At 40.8% G+C, this 27,360-nt stretch overlaps 1 protein-coding gene across 2 annotated transcripts in view; it reads left to right on the top strand.

Annotated features, from left to right (window-relative positions):
• The first annotated feature begins 2,806 nt into the window (after positions 1 to 2,806).
• Positions 2,807 to 27,360, top strand: part of kif7 (kinesin family member 7) — a 41,332-nt gene continuing 16,778 nt past the window's right edge. Inside the window, exons 1-7 of one of the 2 annotated variants that reach the window (XM_062962929.1) lie at positions 2,807 to 2,966; positions 10,506 to 10,910; positions 14,120 to 14,320; positions 17,207 to 17,615; positions 20,513 to 21,050; positions 22,397 to 22,540; positions 25,151 to 25,351. In XM_062962929.1, coding sequence (XP_062818999.1) covers positions 10,583 to 10,910; positions 14,120 to 14,320; positions 17,207 to 17,615; positions 20,513 to 21,050; positions 22,397 to 22,540; positions 25,151 to 25,351 — 1,821 coding nt within the window. In that variant the 5' untranslated portion in view covers positions 2,807 to 2,966; positions 10,506 to 10,582. Of the gene's footprint in view, positions 2,967 to 10,505; positions 10,911 to 14,119; positions 14,321 to 17,206; positions 17,616 to 20,512; positions 21,051 to 22,393; positions 22,541 to 25,150; positions 25,352 to 27,360 lie in introns of both variants that reach the window. The other variant, XM_062962928.1, reaches the window with a different exon arrangement.

Below are 27,360 nucleotides of genomic sequence, written 5' to 3'. Positions count from 1 at the left end.
GGTGTGGTTGTGTTGTTACAATCGGGAGGGAATGCTTTTGTGTTGTGTTGCCAAGTTTCGTATTTCTGGGGCGTTAGTTGTGTTGTTATAGTCATGATGCGTTGTTGTGAGTTTTGTGGGTCCGGTGTGGTTTTGTGGTGTGGTTGTGTTGTTACAACCGGGAGGCAAGGTTTTTGCGTTGTGTTGTCAAGTTTTATATTTCTGGGGCGTTTAGTTGTGTGCCAAGTTTCGTATTTCTGGGACGTTTAGTTGTGTTGTTATAGTCACGATGCATTGTTGTGAGTTTTATGGGTCCAGATTGTGGTTTTGTGGTGTGGTTGTGTTGTTACAACCTGGAGGGAAGGCTTTTGCGTTGTGTTGCCAAGTTTCGTATTTCTGGGGCGTTAGTTGTGTTGTTATAGTCACGATGCGTTGTTGTGAGTTTTGTGGGTCCTGTGTGGTTTTGTGGTGTGGTTGTGTTGTTACAACTGGGAGGCAAGGCTTTTGCATTGTGTTGCCAAGTTTTGTATTTCTGGGGCGTTGAGTTGTGTTGTTATCCCATGATGCGTTGTTGTGAGTGTTGTGGGTCTGGATTGTGGTTTTGTGGTGTGGTTGTGTTGTTGTAACCTGGAGGCAAGCCTTTTGCATTGTGTTGCCAAATTTCGTATTTCTGGGATGTTTAGTTTTGTTGTTATAGTCACTGCGCCCGCAACTTTATCCTTTTATATATATAGACTAGCTGTGCCCAGCCACGCGTTGCTGTGGCTGAGTCTGGTGGTGTTGGTCAGTCTACATTAGGTTGTATTGATGCTGTGACCTCCACCCTTCTTTATACTCACATTAGTAGTAGTATTTGAAGTCTGTTACCTTCTTCAATTTTTGTGTTGATTAATAATTGCTTGAGATCCCTGTTGTCTTTGGTTTGTTGTTAATTGTAATGTCTGATTCTGCTGAGTGCGGTTTATATTTTTATTGTGGTACAATAGTCCTTTTTTTGTTTTGCCTGTGTAGGTGTTTATTATTATTGTTGTTGTTGTGGTCATGAAGGTTGGATAAGTTAGATGCTACTGTATTGTTTTTTGGAGGCCCAGTGTAGCACTGACTGGCCTCTCAGCCTCAGTGCCTGGCTGTTTCTTGCCTGTGATGGTGTTGATTCTTACTGTTGTTGTTGTTGTCATTGTTATTATTGTAATTGTTTTTTTGGAGGCCAAGTCTGAATGTAGGGATTGGGGAGGTGGATGAGTTGTGTTGTCAAATTTTGTATTTGTTATAGTCACAATGCGTTGTTGTGAGTTTTGTGGGTCCGGATTGTGGTTTTGTGGTGTGGTTGTGTTGCTACAACTGGGAGGCAAGGCTTTTGCATTGTTTTGCCAAGTTTTGTGTTTCTGGGGCGTTTAGTTGTGTTGTTATAGTCATGATGCGTTGTTGTGAGTTTTGTGGGTCCGGATTGTGGTTTTGTGTTGTGGTTGTGTTCTTACAACTGGGAGGCAAGGCTTTTGCGTTGTGTTGTCAAATTTTGTATTTCTGGGGCGTTTAGTTGTGTTATAGTCACAATGCGTTGTTGTGAGTTTTGTGGGTCCAGATTGTGGTTTTGTGGTGTAGTTGTGTTGTTACAACTGGGAGGCAAGGCTTTTGTGTTGTGTTGTCAAGTTTTGTATTTCTGGGGCGTTTAGTTGTGTGCCAAGTTTCGTATTTCTGGGATGTTTAGTTGTGTTGTTATAGTCACGATGCATTGTTGTGAGTTTTGTGTGTCCGGATTGTGGTTTTGTGGTGTGGTTGTGTTGTTACAACCGGGAGGCAAGGCTTTTGCGTTGTGTTGTCAAGTTTTATATTTCTGGGGTGTTTAGTTGTGTGTCAAGTTTCGTATTTCTGGGGCGTTTAGTTGTGTTGTTATAGTCACGATGCGTTGTTGTGAGTTTTATGGGTCCGGATTGTGATTTTGTGGTGTGGTTGTGTTGTTACAACCTGGAGGGAAGACTTTTGTGTTGTGTTGCCAAGTTTTGTATTTCTGGGGCGTTTAATTGTGTTGTTATAGTCACAATGCGTTGTTGTGAGTTTTATGGGTCCTGTGTGGTTTTGTGGTGTGGTTGTGTTGTTACAACTGGGAGGCAAGGCTTTTGCATTGTGTTGCCAAGTTTTGTATTTCTGGGGCGTTTAGTTGTGTTGTTATTGCATGATGCGTTGTTGTGAGTTTTGTGGGTCTGGATTGTGGTTTTGTGGTGTGGTTGTGTTGTTGTAACCTGGAGGCAAGCCTTTTGCATTGTGTTGCCAAATTTCGTATTTCTGGGATGTTTAGTTTTGTTGTTATAGTCACTGCGCAAACAACTTTATCATTTTATATATATAGATGTAAATTTAATTTGTAAACCGCTCTGAGTCCCCTTCGGGGTGAGAAGGGTGGGATATAAATGTAACAAAATAAATAAATAATAGAGTTGAAAGAGACCTCATGGGTCATCCAGTCCAACCCCTTTCTGCCAAGAAGCAGGAAATCGCATCCAAAGCACCCCCGACAGATGGCCATCCAGCCTCTGCTTCAAAGCCTCCAAAGAAGGAGCCTCCAGCACACTCCGCGGCAGAGAGTTCCAAAGAGAAGGCGCCAGGCTGACCACTGGGTCCCAGTTGGTCGATCTCTCTTTTCTCTGTTGCCTCTCCTTCTTCTCTTTCACCTTCTCTTCCTCTTCTTCTTTTGCTTCTCCTTCCTTCCTCTTGTCCTCCCTTTATCGTTCTCTCCTTCTACTTCCTTCTTTTCCTACTTTCATTCTCCTCCTCTTTTCTTCTCTTCTTTCCTTCTTCTTTTTCTCCTCCTCCCTCCTCCCGCGTTCCCCTTTTCCAAAGGAGAGAGAAAGTGGGGGGAGGAGGAGGGAGAAGAGGAGTTTCCTCGACGCCATTTTGCCGAAGCCGCCGGAGGGTTCCTTCCCAACTTCTGCGCCGGAGGAGGAAGAAGAGGAGGAAGAGGAAGAGGAAGAGGAAGAGGAAGAGGAGAGGTAAAGGCAGACGCCCGGCGGAGACACACCTGGAGGAGGGAGGGAGCCTTTGGGCATGCGCAGTGGGCCCCGCGCCCCCGCTCCAAGAATTTGCAGCACTTTATCGGTCACCTCGTGTTTACAATATTTATATGGTGCACCTTATCCAGTCTGCTTTTACAACCTCTCCGTTTTAATCCATGTTTTTATTAGTTCTTGTCATTTGTTTTTATTGGCTAATGTTTAAATTTTTATAATTGTGCATGTCTCTTGTCTATTGTTGTGTTTTATATTGCTGTTGTTTTTATTCGGGCTTGTTGTGTTTTATATTGCTATATTGCGTTGCTGTGGCATTATCTGGTGGTGTTGGTGAGAAATTGTTGAGATAGTGGTGGTATTGAATGTCTGTTGTATGGTTGTCTTTATGTTTAGTATGCATTTGGTTGTTTGTGTACTGTGAAAATGGTGAGGGTAGAGGGGGTCTATGTCCCTGTGTAGTATTGTATAGTATACGTTGTCCATGTGTTGTGAATGCTTATTATCCAACACATTCACTTATCCAACGTTCTGCCGGCCTGTTTATGTTGGATAAGTGAGACTCCACTGTATATTTATAATCTTACTAGCTGTGCCCGGCCACGCGTTGCTGTGGCGAAGTCTGGTGTTCTGGGAAATAAAGTATTGAGGAATTGGTGGTAGTTAAGGTCAAGGGTAAAGGTTTTCCCCAGACATTAAGCCCAGTCGTGTCTGACTCTGGGGGTTGGTGCTCATCTCCATTTCTAAGCCGAAGAGCCGGCGTTGTCCGTAGACTCCTCCAAAGTCATGTGGGATGACTGCATGGAGCGGCATTACCTTCCCGCCGGAGCAGTACCTATTGATGCACTCACATTTGCATGTTTTTGAACTTCTGGGTTGGCAGAAGCTGGGGCTAACAGTGGGGTCTCTCTCCGTTCCCCCAATTCAAACCTGTGGCCTTTCGGTCCAGAAGTTCAGCAGCTCAGCGCTTTAACACGCTGTGCCATCAGGGGATATTATTTCCTAAAGGTTGTGAATATACAATATTTCTGATTGGTTTTGTTTGTTTGTTGGAGGCAAGTATGAATGCTGCAATTAGGAAAAATGATTAGGATGTAATGGCCTTGCAGCTTTAAAGCCTGGCTGTTTCCTCCCTGAGTGAATTTTTTGTTGGGAGGTGTTAGCTGGCCCTGATTGTTTCCTGTCTGGAATTCCCTTGTTTTCAGAGTGGTGTTGTTTGCGATATTTTATGTGTTTCTACTGTCTGTGGCCCTGAGAAAACAGGATTTGCCAGACTTTGATGATGGGAATACTTTGTTGGGAGGTGTTAGCTGGCCCTGATTGTTTCCTGTGTGGAATTCCCCTGTTTATTTACTGTCCTGGTTTTAGAGATTATATTGTTCTGCATTATTCTATCCCAGTAATTATTTCATATTAAAGAAGAATCTCACTTATCCAACATTTGTTTATACAATGTTCTGGATTATCCAACGCAGTCTGCCTTTTCATAATCAATGTTTTTGTAGTCAGTGTTTTAAATTCATTGTGATATTTTAGTGGTAAATTTGTAAATACAGTACAGTAGAGTCCCACTTATCCAACATAAACGGGCCGGCAGAACGTTGGATAAGCGAATATGTTGGATAATGAGGAATTAAGGATAACCCTATTAAACATCAAATTAAGTTATGATTTTACAAATTAAGCACCAAAACATGTTAGACAACAAATTTGTCAGAAAAAGTAGTTCAGTACACAGTAATGCTATATAGTAATTACTGTATTTATGAATTTAGCACCAAAATATCATGATATATTGAAAGCATTGACTACAAAAATGCGTTGGATAATCCAGAACGTTGGATAAGCGAGTGTTGGATAAGTGAGACTCTACTGTAAATACTACATAGCATTACTGCGCATGGAACTACTTTTTCTGTCAAATTTGTTGTATAATATGATGTTTTGGTGATTAATTTGTATAACGATTACCTAATTTGATGTTTAATTGGCTTTTCCTGAATCCCTTCTTATTATCCAACATATTCACTTATCCTGCCGGCCTGTTTACGTTGGATAAGTGAGACTCTACTGTATATTGATAATCTTATATTCTCTGCTCAGAACTGGATTATATGAGGCTCCTTCTTCACAGCTGTATAAAATGCACACTGAAGTGGATTATATGGTAGTGTGGAGTCAAGATAATCCAGTGCAAAGCAGATAATATAAGATTATAAATGGGTTATATAGCTGTGTTGAAGGGCCTTGAGTCTACACTGCCATATAATCCAGTGCAAATTAGATAATCTCTGGAAGAAGTCTAAGTGAGGCCTAAATCTCCCTGTCCCCTAACTGAAACCTGGCTGTCCCTTGGTTGCTAGGCAACCAAGTGGGCAGAGATTAGCCCTCTAAACTGGCAGCAATTGGATAAAAAAATTATTGCTCTCCCTCTAATTAGGACTTTATTTTTCTTTTCTTTTTGTTGTATCAACCTTGAGGCGTGGATGATGGGTTGTGTTGTCAAATTTTGAGGTTGGGGGGCCTGTACTTTTGTTGTTTTGTGAGTTGCCGTGATGCCATCACTCTTTTTTATATATAGATTTTATCTGCTTAGAACTGGATTATATGAGGCCCATTCTACACAGCTGTATAAAATGCACACTGAAATGAATTATCTGGCAGTGTGGACTCAAGAAAATCCAGTTCAAAGCAGATAATATAAGATTATAAATGGGTAATATAGGCAGTGTGGAAGAGGCCTGAGGCCTAACTGTGCCTGTCCCCTGGGCTGAGTAGGTTGCTGGCAGTAAATTACCACCATCATTTAATAGCGGCCGATGGAAGCGTGGTTATAACCCTGATCTGATTTTTGTAAAGGAAAGCATAAGCCACCAATGCACCAAAAGGGTATTAAACCCAATACCTAACACACAACACAGACCAATATGCTGTGTAGCATATGCAGCTGTAAGACCGAAAAGTGTCCCATTCCGCAGAAGATATAACTTCAATAAAGCTAACTGGACAAAGTTTACAGAGACCTTGGAAGCTGCTATTTCTGATATAGAACCTTCTATAGAAAATTATGACCTGTTCGTAGAAGCTGTGAAAAGATCCTCAAGGCTCTCAATCCCTAGAGGCTGTCGCACAAGCTACCTACCAGGCCTAAACGAAGAATCACTAAATCAGCTACAAGAATATCTCAGATTATTTCAAGAGAACCCATACAGTGATGGGACTATAGCAGCAGGCCAAAAACTATCTACAGCCTTAGCTAATGCTAAGAAAGACCATTGGATAGAGCTGCTTGAGAACCTGGACATGTCCAAGAGTAGCCGAAAAGCCTGGCAATTGCTGAGACGCCTGGATAGTGACCCTCTGGTCAACCCTGGACACACGAACGTGACACCAGATCAGATAGCTCACCAGCTAATTCAGAATGGGAAAACCAACCGCAGCAGAGTAAAGATGAAAATGAACAGGGTGCCAGAACTTGAAACCCACAGGTTGTCATCTCCTCTAAACCTGAAAGAACTCAGAGAAGCCATCAAGCGATGACCTGATGATGGAGCAAATCAAACACTTGGGGGCCAAAGATGACCTGATGATGGAGCCTAGATGACCTGATGATGGAGCAAATCAAACACTTGGGGCCCAAAGCTGAAAACTGGCTTTTGAAATTCTACAATCAATGCCTGGCACACAAACAGATTCCCAGAGCATGGAGGAAAACTAAGATCATTGCCATCTTAAAACCTGGTAAAGATGCCTCCAATGCCAGGAACTACCGACCAATCTCCCTCTTATGTCATCTATATAAAGTCTATGAGAGGATGCTATTAAATCGACTAGGACCTGTTATCGAACCCAAGCTTATTGCACAACAAGCAGGTTTCAGACCAGGGAAAAACTGTACAGGTCAAATTCTTCATCTGACTGAACATATCGAGGAAGGCTATGAGAAAGGCTGCATTATGGGAACAGTCTTTGTGGACCTTACGGCAGCCTATGACACGGTGCAACATAGAAAAATGCTGCATAAAGTCTACCATATCACCCGGGACTTTGACTTTACAAAAACTGTCCAGACCCTCTTAGAAAACCGCAGCTTCTATGTGGAGTTTCAGGGCCAGAAAAGCAGATGGAGGAGGCAAAAGAATGGTTTACCCCAAGGCAGCGTTCTTGCACCAACCTTGTTTAATATCTTCACGAACGATCAGCCACAACCACCACTCACAAAGAGCTTTATATATGCTGATGACCTTGGCCTCACAACACAAGCGAAAGATTTTGAAACAGTTGAAAAGCAACTCACCAATGCCTTGAAAGATCTCTCCAGCTACTACAAAGAGAACCACCTGAAGCCTAACCCTGCCAAGACACAAGTGTGTGCTTTCCACCTACGTAACCGCGAAGCCAACAGGAAACTGAAAGTTACTTGGGAAGGCCAAGAGCTCGAACACTGTTTCCATCCTAAATACCTTGGTGTCACCTTAGACCGAACACTAACATATAGGAAACACGGCATGAACACCAAGCACAAAGTAGCTGCACGCAACAACATCCTGCGGAAACTGACTGGCAGCGCATGGGGAGCAGACCCACAAGTAATAAGAACATCAGCCCTGGCCTTGTCTTTCTCAACTGCAGAGTACACCTGTCCTGTTTGGCACAAGTCTGCCCATGCAAAGCAGGTGGACATAGCACTGAATGAAACATGCAGAAACATCACGGGATGCCTTAAACCTACACCTGTTGATAAACTCTACAAGTTAGCTGGCATTGCCCCTCCTGACGTGCGACGGGAAGTTGCTGCTAACGGTGAGAGAAAAAAGGTCGAACATTGTGAAAGCCACCCACTGCATGGCTATCAGCCTCCTCCCACCAGACTCAAATCAAGGAAGGGCTTCATGAGAACCACCACTCCTCTTGATGTTCCTCCAGCAACAGCAAGGGTGTCTCTCTGGGCAGCTAAACCTGGCAATAATAACTGGATGGCCCCCCAAGAGGGTCTTCCTCCAGGGGCAAACCAGGAATGGGCAACGTGGAAGTCCCTGAACAGACTCAGAAGTGGAGTGGGCAGATCAAAAGACAACTTGGCAAGGTGGCACTACCTGGAGGAATCCTCCACCTTGTGTGACTGTGGAGCTGAACAAACAACTCAGCACATGTATGCTTGCCCACAATGTCCTGCCTCATGTACGGAGGAGGAGTTGTTTAAAGCTACAGACAATGCGGTTGCTGTTGCCTGCTTTTGGTCCAAAACTATTTAGTTGCTTGTGATTTCTTTTTTTTTTTTATTTCCATTATTTGAAATGTATTTGCTGTACCAATGCTTTTGACACGAAATAAATAAATAAATAAATAAATAAAGTAGGTTGCTAGGAGACCAAGTGGGCGGAGCTTAGCCCTCTAACTGGCATAAAAACAATTATTCCTTTCCCTCTAATTAGGACTTTATTTTTCTTTTCTTTTTGTTGTATCAACCTAGAGCCGTGGATGATGGGTTGTGTTGTCAAATTTCGAGGTTGGGGGGCCTGTAGTTTTGTTGTTTTGTGCGCTGCCCTGATGCCATCACTCTTTTATATATATAGATATAGATAGATTGTTTTTATTCGGGCTTGGCCGCCCTGAGTCCCCTTTGGGGAGATAGAGGCGGGGAATAAAAATAAAGTTATTATTATTATTACAGTAGAGTTTCACTTATCCAACATAAACAGGCCAGCAGAATGTTGGATAAGTGAATATGTTGGATAATAAGGAGGAATAAGGAAAAGCCTATTAAACATCAAATTAGGTTATGATTTAAAAAATTAAGCACCAAAACATCATGTTATACATCAAATTTGACAGAAAAAGTAGTTCAATACGCAGTAATTACTGTATTTATGAATTTAGCACCAAAATATCACAGTGTATTGAAAACATTGACTACAAAAATGCATTGGATAATCCAGAACGTTGGATAAGCGAGTGTTAGATGAGTGAGACTCTACTGTATTATTATTATATTATGACACAGCAAACAAGATAGATATGCTGGATTTCGTATCACAAAATCACAAGTCAAACACTTCCCAAGTGTCTAGGACTGTGTGATGTATTTTCGGATGATGTGCGCAGATCCCAGTAGGGTGGCCTTTTGCAGTTGTTATTATTATTATTATTATTATTATTATTATTTTATTGTATGACACAGCAAACAAGATAGACATGCTGGATTTCGTATCACAAAATCACAAGTCAAACACTTCCCAAGTGTCTAGGACTGTGTGATGTATTTTCGGATGAAGTGCGCAGATCCCAGTAAGGTTGCCTTTTGCAGTTGGCAGATCGTAATTTTGTCAATGTTTGTTGTTTCCAAATGCCAGCTGAGATCTTTTGGCACGGCACCCAATGTGCCCATCACCACCGGGACCACCTGCACTGGTTTCTGCCAGAGTCTTTGAAGTTCAATCTTGAGGTCCTGATAGCGGCTGAGTTTTTCCTGTTGTTTTTCGTCAATGCGACTGTCACCTTGGATGGCAACATCAATGATCCAAACCTTTTTCTTTTCCACAACTGTGATGTCTGGTGTGTTGTGTTCCAGAACTTTGTCAGTCTGGATTCGGAAGTCCCACAGTATCTTTGCGTGCTCATTTTCCAATACTTTTGCAGATTTGTGATCCCACCAGTTCTTTACTGCTGGGAGGTGGTACTTGAGGCATAAGTTCCAATGAATCATTTGGGCCACATAGTTGTGCCTCTGTTTGTAGTCTGTCTGTGCGATTTTCTTACAGCAGCTGAGGATATGATCAATGGTTTCGTTAGTTTCCTTGCACAGTCTGCATTTTGGGTCATCAGCTGATTTTTCAATCTTGGCCTTTATTGCATTAGGTCTGATGGCTTGCTCCTGGGCTGCAAGGATCAGGCCTTCTGTCTCCTTCTTCAGGGTCCCATTCCCCATTCCGGCACATTCTGTACTGGGTTTTATGAATTAGTCTCCTGTTTTAATATTGTATGCTTCATGGCGATTTTATCGATTGTTTTACTGATGATTGATGTTTTATTGGTATAATTGTTTTATTGTTGTATCATTGATATTTGATTGTTTTATCGGGCTAGGCCCCATGTAAGCTGCCCCAAGTCCCTTCGGGAAGATGGGGCGGGGTATAAAAATAAAGTTATTGTTATTATTATTATTTGTGAGCCATAGCCAGGTCGTCTCCTTATCATCTTTTCCTTCAGTTTTGTCAAGGAACTTTCCATGCAAAGTTTTGTTGTGCCAGCTGTCAGCTCTAGTTTGTAGTGCGGTTTTCTTGTACTGTTTTTTTTTGTCTGCTGTGCTTTGAGGAGTTTTTGATTTTTGACTTCAATCAAAGCAGGTTCTTCACTTTGCTTTACATATTCTTATTCTTATTATTATTCACAGTCTGGCTTTGGTCCTCTTCATGCATTCCCTTGGTCACAATATGGCTTGGACCACTTCGTGGTTTCCTTTGCAGGTTGGTATTGAGTGTATATTATCTAATCTCTTTTGTCCTTTTCCTTTTTCTCCCGCAGCACGGCGGGTAGAGAAATGGCACCTCTGTTTGGTTGATGCCTGTCCAGAACCCTGAGGCTTCCTTCCCTGCAAAGCCATGGGCCTGAAAGCCAAGTCCCACCCACCTGCGGAGGAGACGCCTGTCAAGGTGGCTGTGCGCATCCGGCCTTTGCTCCCCAAGGAGCGACTGCATGGACACCAGGCCTGCGTGAGCGGGAACCCCGAGACCCGCGAGGTGACTCTGGGACGGAAGCGCCACTTCCATTTCGACACTGTCTTCACCGAATCCTCGGACCAGGAGTCTGTCTATGAGACTTGCGTGCAACCGCTGGTGGAGGCCTTCTTTGAAGGCTTCAACGTCACTGTCTTTGCCTATGGGCAGACGGGCTCTGGCAAGACCTACACCATTGGAGTAGCAAGCGTCTGTGAGTTCCTGCAACCTCTTGTATTTATACGATGCTCTGAATTATCATTCCTTCCAAAACCAGTGTGAATGTAATCCTCTTAATAGAAAATTAAGACTGGATCTACACTGCCAGACAATGCGGGTTCGGACTCATTGGCAGTGTAGACTGATATACAGTAGAGTCTCACTTATCCAAGCTAAATGGGCCGGCAGAAGCTTGGATAAGCGAATATATTGGATAATAAGGAGGGATTAAGGAAAAGCCTATTAACATCAAATTAGGTTATGATTTTACAAATTAAGCACCAAAACATGTTATACAACAAACTTGACAGAAAAAGTAGTTCAATACACAGCAATGTTATGTTGTAATTACTGTATTTACGAATTTAGCACCAAAATATCATGATATATTGAAAACATTGACTACAAAAATGGCTTGGATAATCCAGAAACTTGGATAAGCAAGGCTTGGATAAGTGAGACTCTACTGTAATACAGTTCAGTGCAGCTAATCCTCATTCTCAAACATATAATATTGCAGTGTAGACTCATCAGTTCAGTTAAGCTAATTCACATTCTGAAACCGCAGTACAGTAGAGTCTCACTTATCCAAGATAAACGGGCCGGCAGAACAGTGGATAAGCAAAAATCTTGGATAATAAAGAGGGATTAAGAAAAAAGCCTATTAAACATAACATTACATTATGATTTTACAAATTAAGCACTAAAACTTCATGTTTTACAAGAAATTGACAGAAAAAGCAGTTCAATACACAGTAATGTTATGTAGTAATTATTGTATTTACGAATGTAGCACCAAAACATTGCAACATATACTACAAAAACATTGACTACTAAAAGGCAGACTGCCTTGGATAATACAGAACTTTGGATAAGTGAAGCTTGGATAAGTGAGACTACTGTATATGGCAGTGCAGATCCAGCCTCGGGTAGCATGCAAATACAGTAGAGTCTCACTTATTCAACATTCTGGATTATCCAACGCAATCTGCCTTTTAGTAGTCAATGTTTTTATAGTCAATGTTTTCAATACATTGCGATGTTTTGGTGCTAAATTTGTAAATACAATAATTACTACATAATGTTACAGTGTATTGAACTGCTTTTTCTGTCTGTCTGTTGTAAAATATGATGTTTTGGTGCCTAATTTGTAAAATCATAACCTAATTAGGCTTTTCCTTAATCCCTCATTATCCAACATATTCGCTTATCCAACGTTCAGCTAGCCTGTTTATGTTGGATAAGTGAGACTCTACTGTATTGTAAACTGCTTTGGGTTGGGGCCAAAATGTTTCTATTTTGAAATGTTTATTTTTGAATATGTAAACCAAGTTTTCAGGGTTTCTGCCATAAAACAAATTAGGACTACAAATCCATCTGAACACATTTTACAGGAATAGAAAGAAATGTACTGAGGATACCATGCTGTTGAATATTGAATTCCATTTTCCAAGTATTTAAATTATTTTTAACAGAGAAAAGCACAAATAAAACAACATTATTTATGCATTCATAAGCACAAACATACCTAGTAACAATGACACATCAAACTACCCAATAGACTCTTAATTACATACAAATTAAATTGATTTTAAAAGTGGATTTCTTGCTTCCCATTTTTTAGTTTCTCTATAATTTAGTACTTCAGCTTTCCTCCAATTGATGTCTTTAAGGTCACCTTTATTACCTCTGTGCTAGAAGCTGTACCTATTTATCTACTCGCATTTCTGCTTTCGACCTGCTAGGTGGGCAGGTGAGCTGGTGCTAACAGCGGGTGCTCACCCTGACCTGGGATTGAATTGCAGCACAGCGATTTAGCCTGCTGTGCTGAGTTTCATGCTCAAGTTGGTTAACAGCAAAAGGACTTTCAGACTTGTGTAGATTTGCTTTTAATTCTGAAAAGGGATTGGAAGAAAAGGAAGTGATTGGAAAAATATTTTAAATGTCTTGAGAAAATATTCCATTCATTGGGCTTCCCAAAAGCTTTGAGCTGTTTTGAGTCTCCTTTGTGGAGAGAAAAAGTAGAGTATAAATAAACATATTGCTAATATTTATTTATTATTTATTTATTTACAGTATTTATATTCCGCCCTTCTCACCCCGAAGGGGACTCAGGGTGGATCACATTGCACATATAAGGCAAACATTCAATGCCTTTAACATAGAACAAAGACAAGACAAACATAGGCTCCGAGCTGGCCTCGAACTCATGACCTCTTGGTCAGAGTGATTTGTTGCAGCTGGCTGCAGCTGGCTGGCTGCTCACCAGCCTGCGCCACAGCCCGGGCCTTTTGGTAATAAAGTATTTTGTTTTAGGTGAGAAATGCATACTTTAGAAGGTCCGTCCTTTATTTTCTTTCAGGTCCCTAGGTCAACAACATGGATGAATATGGGAAAAAACTAGTAAAATGCTAACATTTGTTTACTTTCTTTTGCAAGGCTCCAGTACAGTCTTGGAGGGAACAATTGTTTCCGTTCCTTTCTTGAGATGATGATAATGATTTTATGTCTTATCTGCCTCTCCTTGAGACTCGAGAAGATAGCTGGAACCTTTGCAACAGTCTGTTCAGGAAGCCTAGGATGTGACTAATTTCTGAATTACTCAGTAGATATCAGAGCGATGGCAAAATTCCTTAAAATCCAATGGTATATGTTTTAACCTTTGTATTCTAAATACAAAGGTGGCGAAGTGTGTTAAAGTGCTGAGCTGCTGAACTTGCAGACCGAAAGGTCCCAGGTTCAAATCCCGGGAGCGGAGTGAGCGCCCACTGTTAGCTCCAACTTCTGCCAATCTAGCAGTTCGAAAACATGCCAATGTGAGTAGATCAATAGGTACCGCTCCGGCAGGAGGGTAACAGTTCTCCATGCAGTGATGCTGGCCACATGACCTTGGAGGTGTCTACAGACAGCGCCGGCTCTTTGGCTTAGAAATGGAGATGAGCACCAACCCCTAGAGTCAGACATGACTGGACTTAACGTCAGGGGAAACCTTTACCTATTGCAAATTAGTGTGGCAACTTTAACAAAGCTGGCTTTTGAGCCAGTTCTGTTAAAGACAAACAATTTTCTAATATCATAGCTTTCTTCTTAGTGATGGAACGGCGTCTTCCTGAATATCGTAATGGGTGGTTTCCTTCCTTTCTTCCTCCCTTCCTTCCTTCCTTCCTTCCTTCCTTCCTTCCTTCCTTCCTTCCTTCCTTCCAGCTGCCATCAATGAGGATGAACAGGGCATCATCCCTCGAGCCATGGCGGAAACCTTCAAGCTCATTGATGAAAATGACTTGCTCGACTACACGGTCCGCGTCTCTTCTCTGGAGGTGTACAAGGAAGAGTTTCGGGACCTGCTGCAAGTGGAGACAGCCAGCAAAGACATACAGATTCGGGAAGACGACAAAGGCAATATTGGTAAAAGAGAAGTGCCTGCCCTGTGTCTCATTCTCTAGATAAGGGGTTCATGCCTCTTTCCATCTCAGGGTCAGACCAACAATCAGTCATGGAACATTTAATGTGCAGACAAGGATTGTGGAGATTCAAATTATACTAAATGATTCCAAATACATGTCTCTAAACCAAAATCATCCTTATATAGGAAAGGTGAGAATTCCTAAAGCAGAATCCAAAACAATATAATCAATGTGTTACAAATACACATGTTCATAGAAAGCATAGCTCTTATACTCCAGGTTTGTGAGTCCAATGACCTACAAGGTTCATGTTCCACATAGAAGACTGTACATTCAAACCGATATGTCCAAGTTTGTAAATCCTTTTTGAATCCAAAATTTAAACAAATCCAAAGTTTATAACCATCCACGACCAGTTTTGACTGTGTAGTCTTCCTCAGGTGGTGGTTTGTAAAGGTACAGAAAACCTAGAATAGCCAATTTTCCACTGTAGCAAGTTCTTCAAGTAAATAAATTCAATGTATAAGTATCATCGACGAAGTGGACCTACGGGGAATACATATGAGTGGCTAAAAATACTTGTACAGGATAAAAATTACAAAGTATAGTAAAAATAAGTAAAGACAGGAGCATGTATACTCATATAAACAAGGGTGCTCTGCTACTAGTTTGATTCTTTCGGCAAGCACAGGAGAAGCAGGTAGAACCTACTGTATATAGAGAGTATTTTAAAGGGGCCCAGTATGGATATAGGTGTGTCTCATAAAAAGAGAACCTATTTGAGCTTATTGTTACTATGCTAATATCTATATATATACATACATACACACACACACATACACACACACATACATACATACATACATACATACATAGTATATAATATAGAAACTTACTTTATAATAATATATAATAATATAATATATTGTATATACATATAATATTGATAATACAGTAGAGTCTCACTTATCCAACATAAACGGGCCGGCAGAATGTTGGATAAGCGAATATGTTGGATAATAAGGAGGGATTAAGGAAAAGCCTATTAAACATCAAATTAGGTTATGATTTTACAAATTAAGCACCAAAACATCATGTTTTACAACAAACAGACAGAAAAAGCAGTTCAATACACGGTAACATTATGAAGTAATTACTGTATTTACGAATTTAGCACCAAAACATCGCAATGTATTGAAAACATTGACTACAAAAATGCATTGTATAATCCAGAATGTTGGATAAGCGAGTGTTGGATAAGTGAGACTCTACTGTATAATGTATTACAATATGATACTGATAATAATACAATTTAATAATATTAATTATATATTATATATTAAATGTAATATTACTAATAATATTACAATGTAATGATATAGTACAATATAGTAATTTAATGCTAGTATTGTACTATGCTAATAATATAATGTATTGTATGTGAATGAAATTTTTAAGCCGCTCTGAGTCCCCTTTGGAGTGAGAAGGGTGGCATATAAATGTAGTAAATAAACAAATAAATAAATAAATTAACCAAAGGCATACATCAGCTCACAGAAAACATTGAAATAATATAGAATCATTGAGACCCTTAGGATGAACAGTTTTGAGGGTAAAAATCCAGAAGGCTTCTTGTTGTTGTAATTTAGTGCATAAATCTATGTTTGAAGGGGACGTAACTGCCTCTAAGACTAGGACCCTAAATGATTCAGGACTATGGTTCTTGACATTTAAATGTTTATACAGGCTTGAGTCAGTGGCCTGATTCCTGATTTTTCTCTTGTGTTCTATTACGCGGAGTTTAATTTGCTGACTGGTCTGGCCGACCTACCGTGTTTCCCTGAAAATAAGACAGTGTCTTATATCAATTTTTGCTCCCAAAGATGCACTAGGTCTTATTTTCAGGGGATGTCTTATTTTTCCATGAAGAAGAATTCACATTTATTGTTGAACTAAAAAAAAAATGAACATTTATTATATACTGTACAGTAGTTGTCATCACAAACCAGCATAACCAGACAAACTGTGAATCCTATCAAGAATTTCTTGTTATTACCATTATTTCCATGTACAACGGGTATGTACATTTACCAATCCTGCATGCTCTGGTGTTCTGTTTGGCAGGCTCTGGGGATGCTTCCAAACAAAAACTTTGCTAGGTCTTACTTTCGGGGGAGGCTTTATATTTAGCAACTAGCTGTGCCCAGCCACGCGTTGCTGTGGCGAAGTCTGGTGGTATGGGAAATAAAGTATTGAGGAATTGGTGGTAGTTAAGGTAAAGGGCAAAGGTTTTCCCCTGACATTAAGTCCATTATAAATGGGTTATATAGCTGTGTGGAAGGGCCTTGAGTCTACACTGCCATATAATCCAAATCAGATAATCTGTATTTTATAGGTAGTGTAGAAGAAGCCTAAGTGAGGCCTAACTTGGCCTGTCCCCTGGGCTGAGTGGGTTGCTAGGAGACCAAGTGGGCGGAGTTTAGCCTTCTAACTGGCAGCAATTGGATAAAAACAATTATTCATCTCCCTCTAATTAGGACTTTATTTTTCTTTTCTTTTTGTTGTATGAACGTAGAGGCATGGATGGATGAGGGGTTGTGCTGGCAAGTTTAGTGTTTCTGGGATGTGTAGTTTTGTTGTTTTGTCCTAGGCCGAAATTTTATTACCCTTTTATATATATAGATTCAGCAAAACTTCTACTAGGTCTTATTTTCCGGGAATGTCTTATTTTTGGGGAAACAGGGTACATCAAGGAACAGGGACAGGTGATGACATAAATGACACCTTTGGTGGTACATGTAATAAAATGTTGCAGTTGATGAACAATCTTAGTATGAGGATTCTGAGTCCAGACCATTCCTTAGCAATCTCTGCGTTTTGGTTGCAGTGCTGCACGGCGTGAAGGAGGCCGAAGTGGAAGGCCTGGATGAAGTCCTGAGCCTGCTGGAAATGGGGAACATGGCCAAGCACACGGGGGCCACCCACATCAACCAGAAGTCAAGTCGCTCGCATTCCATCTTCACGGTGACGATGGAGCAACGGCGCAATGCCGGGCGCCTCAGCCTTCAGGAAAAGGTCTTGGTTCCAGCCTCGGGCCAGGTTCTGGCTTCCAAATTCCACTTTGTTGACCTGGCCGGCTCTGAACGGGTGGTGAAGACGGGGAACACGGGGGAGAGACTCAAGGAGAGCATCCAGATCAACAGTGGCCTGTTGGCTTTGGGCAACGTCATCAGTGCGTTGGGTGACCCTCGCCGGAAAGGCAGCCACATTCCTTACAGGGATTCCAAAATCACCAGGTTAGTCCTTTTTGTTGCCCATAGCATCTGGAATTAGAACGCAATTCCTAAGCGGGAGCAGTCTTTGTTCACATTTTTGCTGTGTTCTTTGGCCAGTTAGAGTTGTTGGTCCCTGTGCTGTCACACGCTGGGCCAGTAATAATGTCTGTTTACAGGACACCGGGGTGCCTCAGCTGAAGGGTCCCGGGGTGCCTCAGCTGAAGGGTCCCACAGATTTCCCAGCACAAAGTTCTAATGAGGCTCCAAATAAGTTCAACAAAGTTCTTTATTTGGGCTTAAATCTTCAAACAAACGCTTAAATCAGGGGTCCTCAAACTTTTAAAGCAGAGGGCCGGTCCACAATCCTTCAGACTGTGGAGGGGCCGAATTATCACTTGGGAAAAAAAAATTCTATGCACACTGCACATATCTTATTAGTAGTGCAAAACAACAACAATAACAATGAAAGAACAATACAATATTTAAAAATGAAAATAATTTTAACCAACATAAACCTATCAGGATTTCAATAGGAAGTGTGGTCCTGCTTCTGGCCAATGAGATAGTCAGGTTAATTAGGATTGTTGATGTCTGTCTTCAAGTCATTTCAGACTTTGGGTGAGCTTAAATCCAAAATTATTTATTTATTCATTTACTACATTTATTTACTACATTTATATCCCACCCTTTTCACCCCGAAGGGAACTCAGAGCAGCTGTATGTACATACAGTATATTATATTACTAGCTGTGCCCGGCCACGCGTTGCTGTGGCTTAGTCTGGTGTTGTTGTTCAGTCTACATTAGGTTGTATTGATGCTGTGACCTCCACCTTCTTTATACTCACATTAGTAGTAGTATTTGAAGTCTGTTTCCTTCTTCAATTTTTGTGTTGATTGATAATTGCTTGAGATCCCTGTTGTCTTTGGTTTGTTGTTAGTTGTAATGTCTGATTCTGCTGAGTGCGGTTTATATTTTTATTGTGGTACAATAGTCTTTTTTTTGTTTTGCCTGTGTAGGTGTTTATTATTATTGTTGTTGTAGTGGTCATGAAGGCTGGATAAGTTAGATGCTACTGTATTGTTTTTTGGAGGCCCAGTGTAGCACTGACTGGCCTCTCAGCCTCAGTGCCTGGCTGTTTCTTGCCTGTGATGGTGTTGATTCTTATTGTTGTTGTTGTTGTCATTGTTATTATTGTAATTGTTTTTTTGGAGGCCAAGTGTGAATTGGGGAGGTGGATGAGTTGTGTTGTCAAATGTTGTATTTGTTATAGTCACAATGCGTTGTTGTGAGTTTTGTGGGTCTGGATTGTAGTTTTGTGGTGTGGTTGTGTTGTTACAACTGTAAGTTTTGGTGCTTAATTTGTATAACGATTACCTAATTTGATGTTTAATCGGCTTTTCCTGAATCCCTTCTTATTATTCAACATATTCACTTATCCTGCCGGCCTGTTTATGTTGGATAAGTGAGACTCTACTGTATATTGATAATCTTATATTATCTGCTTAAAAGTGGATTATATGAGGCCCCTTCTTCACAGCTGGATAAAATGCACACTGAAGTGGATTATATGGCAGTGTGGAGTCAAGATAATCCAGTGCAAAGCAGATAATGTAAGATTATAAATGGGTTATATAGCTGTGTGGAAGGGCCTTGAATCTACACTGCCATATAATCCAGTGCAAATTAGATAATCTGTGGAAGAAGCCTAAGTGAGGCCTAAATCTGCCTGTCCCCTAACTAAACCCTGGCTGTCCCTTGGCTGGTTGCTAGGCAACAAAGTGGGCAGAGATTAGCCCTCTAAACTGGCAGCAATTGGATAAAAAAAATTATTGCTCTCCCTCTAATTAGGACTTTATTTTTCTATTCTTTTTGTTGTATCAACCTGGAGGCATGGATGATGGGTTGTGTTGTCAAATTTCGAGGTTGCGGGGCCTGTACTTTTGTTGTTTTGTGAGTCGCCGTGATGCCATCACTCTTTTATATATATAGATTAGCATAGCACAATATTAGCATTATATATTACTATACTGAACTATATCACTATACTGTAATATTATATGTAATATATAACATATAATTAATATTATATGGTATTATTATTAGTATTATATTGTATAAAATAATATTATTATCAATATAATATGTATATACAATATATTATATTACTAGCTGTGCCCGGCCAAGCGTTGCTGTGGCAAAGTGGTGGTGGTATTGGTTAAAAATTGTTGTGTAATTTTTATTTGACGTTATTTGTATTTTTTAATTAATTTTATTGTAAGTTATCTTTTTATTTATTATATTTTATTATTTTCTATTATTTTTAGTTATTTTCTGTTATTATAGTATTTTATTGTATTAATCTTTTAGTGTTTTTAATTATTTTTTAGTGTTTTTTATTATTTTATTGGGTTGCTAGGAGACCAAGTTGGAGGAGCTTAGCCTTCTAACTGGCAGCAATTGGATAAAAGCAATTATTCCTCTCCCTCTAATTAGAACTTTATTTTTCTTTTCTTTTTGTTGTATCAACCTAGAGCCGTGGATGATGGGTTGTGTTGTCAAATTTCGAGGTTGTGGGGCCTGTAGTTTTGTTGTTTTGTGGGTCGCCGTGATGCCATCACTCTTATATATATAGATTAAAACGGATATAAAAATATTATATCATAAATGAGGGCGGGGGCCAGGTAAATGACCTTGGAGGGCCGCATCCGGCCCCCGGGCCTTAGTTTGGGGACTCCTGGTGTAGGTTTTCTGCAATAGGGCCTGACCTAATATTTGGCACTTTTTTATTGCATATACATCTCTCCTATAGCCAAGAATGTGTCTTAAGTATCCAGTGGACCATTGTATTGTTTTGTTACTATTTGTGCCCCTTCAGCCCTGCTGGTGTACTGATTCCTTCATGTCTGTATATCGTAGGATCCTGAAAGATTCTCTCGGTGGGAATGCCAAGACGGTAATGATCGCCTGCATCAGCCCTTCTTCGTGTGACTTCGATGAGAGCTTGAACACGCTGAATTATGCCAGCCGTGCTCAGAACATCAAGAACAGGGCAACGGTGAATTGTCGGAAGGAGGCGGAGCAGGTGGAGGAGCTGCAGCTGCGGATCAAGAGCCTGCAAAGGGCCCTGGAGCAGCGGCACCGTTCCGAGACTCGGATCATCAACCGAGCTGACGCCGCTGTGAAGCACGGCTCGCAAGACCGTGCCGCTCGCCTGCATGCTGAATGCAGCCGCTATCGGGCTTGTACGGATGCCGCATACCAGCTCTTGATGGAATTACAAGGGGAAGGCAATCTGACTGTGGATCAGATCCTGCGGATGAAGGAGTGGATGTGTGGCGTGGAGAGCGAGAGGAGCGAGCTAAGCTCAGCTTCTGGCTTAGACAGCGGCATTGAAAGCACTTCAACAGAAGATCAGAAGCACAAGATGCTGAGTTCCAAGTTGACCAAGGCTCAGGTGCTAGGAAAGGATCCCTTCTCTTGGGGAGTTTTATTTATTTACTACATTTATATCCCGCCCTTCTCACCCTGAAGGGGACTCAGAGCAGCTTACAAATTATATGTACATAAACTATATTCTATTACAGTAGAGGCTCACTTATCCAACACTCACTTTCATTAAAAATAAAAAAAATAGCCCCTGCTCGTTGCTGACCTAGCAACCCGAAAGATAGTTGCATCTATCAAGTAGGAAATAAGGTACCACTTATAAAAAAGTGGGAAGGCAAGTTTAACTAATTTACGACTTGGAATGAGGAAGTGCCGTCAGAGTGGATGATGAAGCAGCTGCTCCCCCCTGTGGCCAGACTCGAACATCCCCTCAGGAGAAGGTTAAATTGCTTCTGCGTCTGTCTGTCTCGGTCTCTGTTTGATTTGTTTATGGGCACTGAATGTTTGCCCTATGTGTGTATAATGTGATCCGCCCTGAGTCCCCTTCGGGGTGAGAAGGGCGGAATATAAATACTGCAAATAATAATAATAATAATAATACAGTAGAGTCTCACTTATCCAACATAAACAGGCTGGCAGAACGTTGGATAAGCAAATATGTTGGATAATAAGGAGGCATTAAGGAAAAGTCTATTAAACATCAAATTAGGTTATGATTTTACAAATTCAGCACCAAAACATCATGTTATACACCAAATTTGACAGAAAAAGTAGTTCAGTATGCAGTAATGTTATGTTGTAATTACTGTATTTACGAATTTAGCACCAAAATATCACGATATATTGAAATCATTGACTACAAAAATGCGTTGGATAATCCAGAACGTTGGATAAGCGAGTGTTGGATAAGTGAGACTCTACTGTAATAATAATGACTCTGAACAAAGGATTCCCCCAGGCCAGGATGTGAGGCTGGGAAGGCCATTTAATGCTAACAAAGGTGATTAACTACAACATTCACACTGGCCTCCAACAGACAAGAGTTCTTTTCCCCCATCCTGGACCTTCCACAGATATATAAATCTTCTTTGCTTATATACCTCACAACCTCTGAGGATGCCTGCCATAGATGTGGGCGAAACGTCAGGAGAGAATACTTCTGGAACATGGCCACACAGCCTGGAAAACATACAACAACCCTGTGATTCAGGCCATGAAAGCCTTCGAAAACACATAGTCCCATGGGTTGTCATAGGTCAGGATTTATTTGGAGGCACACCACAGCCATAGTTGGTCTCCGCTGAGCATGGAATTAATCAGGTCGTAGCTTTGCAAAGTGTCATGCCCATGGCTATGGTAGTAAGACACACATTGCATTTGGAAGAAGCTCACCTTCTCCCTTCTTTTTAGCAGGAGCAGGGAGATCGCTTGAAAGACAGCGTGTCAATACAAGAAGAGCATGTGCTGTGGTTGGAGAAGCAAGTGGAGCGTTTAGAGGAAGAGAACCGGGATTTCCTGGCTGCTCTTGAAGATGCCATGGAACAGTACAAACTACAGGTATCAGCTGGGCATCTGGGCAGACTGTTTCCATTTCCCAGACCGGCAAGTGATCTTCAAAGAAGAGGCCATTCGTACTTTCAGTTAGAACCTATTGCCTCCCATTGGTTCCTCTGTTACATCAGGAGTGAAAATTTGCCTCCCTTCATGGTTCATAATGTGTTCTAACCATATGGTGAAACTACTGTATATACTTGAGTATAAGCCTAGTTTTTCAGCCCTTTTTTAGGGCTGAAAAAGCTCCCCTCAGCTTATACTCAAGTGAAGGTCCTGGCCGGCTTCTATCAAGGTAGGCTTATAGTTGAGTATATAGATATTCAGACTTGGACAGTCTTATTAAAGTCTTATTATTATCTTAAATTACAGTTTTATATAAATATTCAAAAACATTTAACCTACAGATGCCTCAAATAATGCAATGTTATTAATATCTATTTTTATTTTTGAAATTGATTACAGTAGAGTCTCACTTATCCAACATTCGCTTATCCAACGTTCTGGATTATCCAACGCATTTTTGTAGTCAATGTTTTCAATACATCGTGATATTTTGGTGCTAAATTCATAAATACAGTAAATACTACGTAGCATTACTGCATATTGAACTACTTTTTCTGCCAAATTTGTTGTATAACATGATGTTTTGGTGCTGAATTTGTAAAATCATAACCTAATTTGATGTTTGATAGGCTTCTTCTTAATCTCTCCTTATTATCCAACATATTCGCTTATCCAACGTTCTGCCGGCCCGTTTATGTTGGATAAGTGAGACTCTACTGTATTTATTTATTTATTTGCTACATTTATATGCCGCTCTTCTCACCCCAAAGGGGACTCAGAGCGGCTTACAAATTAAATTTACATACAATATTATATTAGCATAGTACAATACTGGTAATAAATTACTATATTGTACTGTATCAATATATTGTAATATTATTAGTAATATTACATGTAAAATATAATATATAAGTAATATTATTATATTGTATTATTAGTATTATATCGTATTACAATATAATATAATGAATATTATATGTATATACAATATGTTATCATTATTATATATTATTGCTGTATTTCCCACCCTCATCTTATACTCAAGTCAATACGTTTTCTCAGTTTTTGTGGTAAAATTAGGTGCCTCAGCTTATATTCGGGTCAGCTTATACTTGAGAATATACGGTATGTTCTTGCCCAATTTCTTACTGGGATGGGCACCACCAGAATCAGTAATAAGTTTAAATGTGTTGTCGAAGGCTTCCATGGCCAGAATCACTGGGTTGTGTTTGTTTTCTGGGCTGCATAGCCATGTTCCAGAAGCATTCTCTCCTGATGTTTCGCCCGCATCTATGACAGGCATCCTCAGAGGTGGGAGGTCTGTTGGAAACTGGGAAAATGGGGTTTATGTATCTGTGGAATAGGCCAGGTTGGAAGAAAGAATTCTTGTCTATTTGAGGCAAAAGGATAGGCTAACATATTTACTAGCACATAATTATGGCAAGCCAAAAAAACCAAAGAAATTATCATTTGTTTTATTTTTATTGTCCATGCATTCCTAAGACCTTTATCTGCGTGGGACATACTGAAATTTAAATATTGAACTCAGTCATTGAATATACTTATCTGTCATTGTGGAAAACGTATAAGCATGAATATAATGTTTTATGTTATGTTGTAAACAGTCTTCATTTGTCCAATTTTTCATGCGTCTGGGATGATTATACGGTAGTGTCTCACTTATCCAACATAAACGGGCCGGCAGAACGTTGGATAAGGGAATATGTTGGATAATAAGTAGAGATTAAGAAAAAGCCTATTAAACATCAAAATAGGTTATGATTTTACACATTAAGCACCAAAACATCATGTTATGCAACAAATTTGACACAAAAAGTAGTTCAATACGCAGTAATGTTATGTTGTAATTACTGTATTTACGAATTTAGCACCAAAATATCATGATACAGTAGAGTCTCATCCAACACTCGCTTATCCAACGTTCTGGATTATCCAACGCATTTTTGTAGTCAATGTTTTCAATATATCGTGATTTTTGGTGCTAAATTCATAAATACAGTAATTACTACATAGCATTACTGCGTATTGAACTACTTTTTCTGCCAAATTTGTTGTCTAACATGATGTTTTGGTGCTTCATTTGTAAAATCATAACCTAATTTGATGTTTAATAGGCTTTTCCTTAATGCCTCCTTATTATCCAACATATTTGCTTATCCAACATTCTGCCGGCCCATTTATGTTGGCTAAGTGAGACTCTACTGTATATTGAAAACATTGACTACAAAAATGTGTTGGATAATCCAGAACGTTGGATAAGTGAGACTCTACTGTATTTAGTCTACTTTCATTGTTTTATTCTGTATATTAGCTAGTAATAGGACAACTTTATATCTACGTAGTTTCCAACAGACCTCACAACCTCTGAGAAGGCCTGCCATAGATGTGGGCGAAACGCCAGGAGAAAATGTTACCGCTGGGACACAACCAGGCAGTTTGGAAAACTCACAGCAACCCAGAAATACATTTATGAGAAGGCCAGGCTTCGACGTTCACATTTATTTTGACTTTTTGACGTTTCCTCCCCAGAGTGCTAAGTTGCAGGAGCAGCAAGGCATCATTTGTGAGCTACACAAGTGCCTGCGGATGGAGATGCCACGGGAGGAGGATCTGCCCGGATTGCTCCAGAGTGTTTGCCTGGTGCAGCTGGGCCAAAGGCCACACACGGCCCCCGTGGATGCCGCTCGCTCCCATCCGTGGCTCAGGTTTGCACGTAACAACCACAGCAAGGTTTGTGCATTGTCTTTTGTTTTCTTTTCAAGGCTGCCTTTTCCCGTGCCTGGCATCCTTATTCCTTCTTTCCCCAAACCGTTCAGTAGTTCAGGTGAACGGGAAATGGCAGAGTGTTATGTATCCCTTTAGAAATTATGTTCTGTGTGCCAAGGTATGACAACTGGGTAAATCCTAAATTCTCAAATTAAATGTATTTTGGAGTGAGGGGCTCTTTAGATAGATGCATTGTGTACTACGAGGGTTATCCGCAAAGTAGGTTACGTTTTGGAATTAAAAATGAACAAAGTATAGGAGAAAACATTTACCATATGCAGTTGAAAGCCACATCTCACGTAGCTGCCATTCAAATCTAGGCACCTACCATATCAATGAATGAGCTTTGCAACTCCTTCCCCACTAAATTCTGCCCCTTGCATCCTCAACCAGCCGGTCTCCTCTTCCTGCAGCTGCACAGCGTAACGCTGTGTTGCCAGCCACGCCCCCATTGTTGGAAACAAGTGGTTGAGGACACAAGCGGCAGAATTTAGTGGGGAAGAAGTTGCAAAGCTCATTCATCGCTATGATAAGTTCCTAGATTTGATTGGCGACTACGTGAGAAGTGGTATTTGGGTGTGGCTTTCAACTGCATATGTTAAATGTTTTCTCCTATACTTTGTTCATTTTTAATTCCAAAACGTAACCTACTTTGTGGATAGCCCTCATATTTCACTTGTGACAAGTCATAGCATCTGAATGTAAGATTCATACAGATTCCGTTTAGTGAGTCCTAGACATTTGCTGCTAAATTCCTGGCTTGATATAATTATTTTGCGGCATGTAGAAAGCAGAAATTATGCATTAGGAAATCTGTAAAGTAAAGGTAAAGGTTTTCCCTGACGTTAAGTCCAGTTGTGACCGACTCTGGGGGTTGGTGCTCATCTCCATTTCTAAGCCGAAGAGCCGGCATTGTTCATAGACATCTCCAAGGTCATGTGGCTGGCATGACTGCATGGAGCGCCGTTATCTTCCCGCTGGAACTGAACCTATTAATCTACTGACATTTTGCATGTTTTCGAACTGCTAGGTTGGCAGGAGCTGGGGTAACAGCGGGCGCTCATTCCGCTCCCGGGATTTGAATCTGGGACCTTTTGGTCCACAAGTTCAGCAGCTCAGTGCTTTAACGCACTGTGCCACCAGAATGTTTGAAGGCTTATATGTGTTTGACAAGAATCACAGTCATAATCTGACTAGTGTCCTTTTATTATAAAAACTAGCTTGGGGACCTGTCAATACCTGGGTTATTTGAAAAAAACACTGTTTTTGAATGTTAGGTATTCTCAAGTTGGTCTGGGTGAACTACAATTTCCAGAATCGTGGGTCAATCCTCCCCAAATGCTGCTGGCATTCAAAGTTGGCAATTTTGGGTCTGTGCACCAAGTTTGGTCCAGATCTGTTGGTGGCTGGTCATCATCTGGCTGCAGTGCTCTCTCGATGGGGGTGAAGTACTACAGCTCCCAGATTCCCAGGGCAACCTTCCTGAAACATCTGTCAGTATTCACACTAGGCCATGTTGAGTCTGTGTGCCAAGTTTGGTCCAGATAAGTCATTGACTGGGTTCAGTGTTCTTTGGATGCAGGTGAACTACAACTCCCAAAATCAAGGCCAATTCCGAAATACCCCTGCAGTATGTTATGTTGGTCATGGGGTTTCTCTATGCCAAGTTTGGTCCAGGTCCATTGTTGGTGGGGGTCGCTGCTTCTCTGGATGCAGGTAAACTATAACTCCCTTTCCCCCAAACTTCTGCAGTATGTTCTGTTGATCATAGGGGCTCTGTGTGCCAAGTTTGGTCCCAATCCATCATCTAGATTGGGAAGCTGGTTGGGATCACAATTGTCTTTCAATTGGCATGAAAGCAGGGCTGTGCCAAACCTTGAGCTCCAACTGACTGCAAAGGATTTCAATTCCCTTTCAGAGGAAAAGAAATGTCAAGTCTGCCACTTTTCAGACTGAGATTCTTTTTCTGCTTT

Source organism: Anolis carolinensis, unplaced genomic scaffold (genome assembly GCF_035594765.1).
Source record: "Anolis carolinensis isolate JA03-04 unplaced genomic scaffold, rAnoCar3.1.pri scaffold_11, whole genome shotgun sequence".
NCBI classification, from domain to species: Eukaryota; Metazoa; Chordata; class Lepidosauria; order Squamata; family Dactyloidae; genus Anolis; species Anolis carolinensis.
The sequence above is the reverse complement of the archived record's forward strand: the minus strand, read 5'-3'. Positions and strand labels throughout refer to the sequence as shown.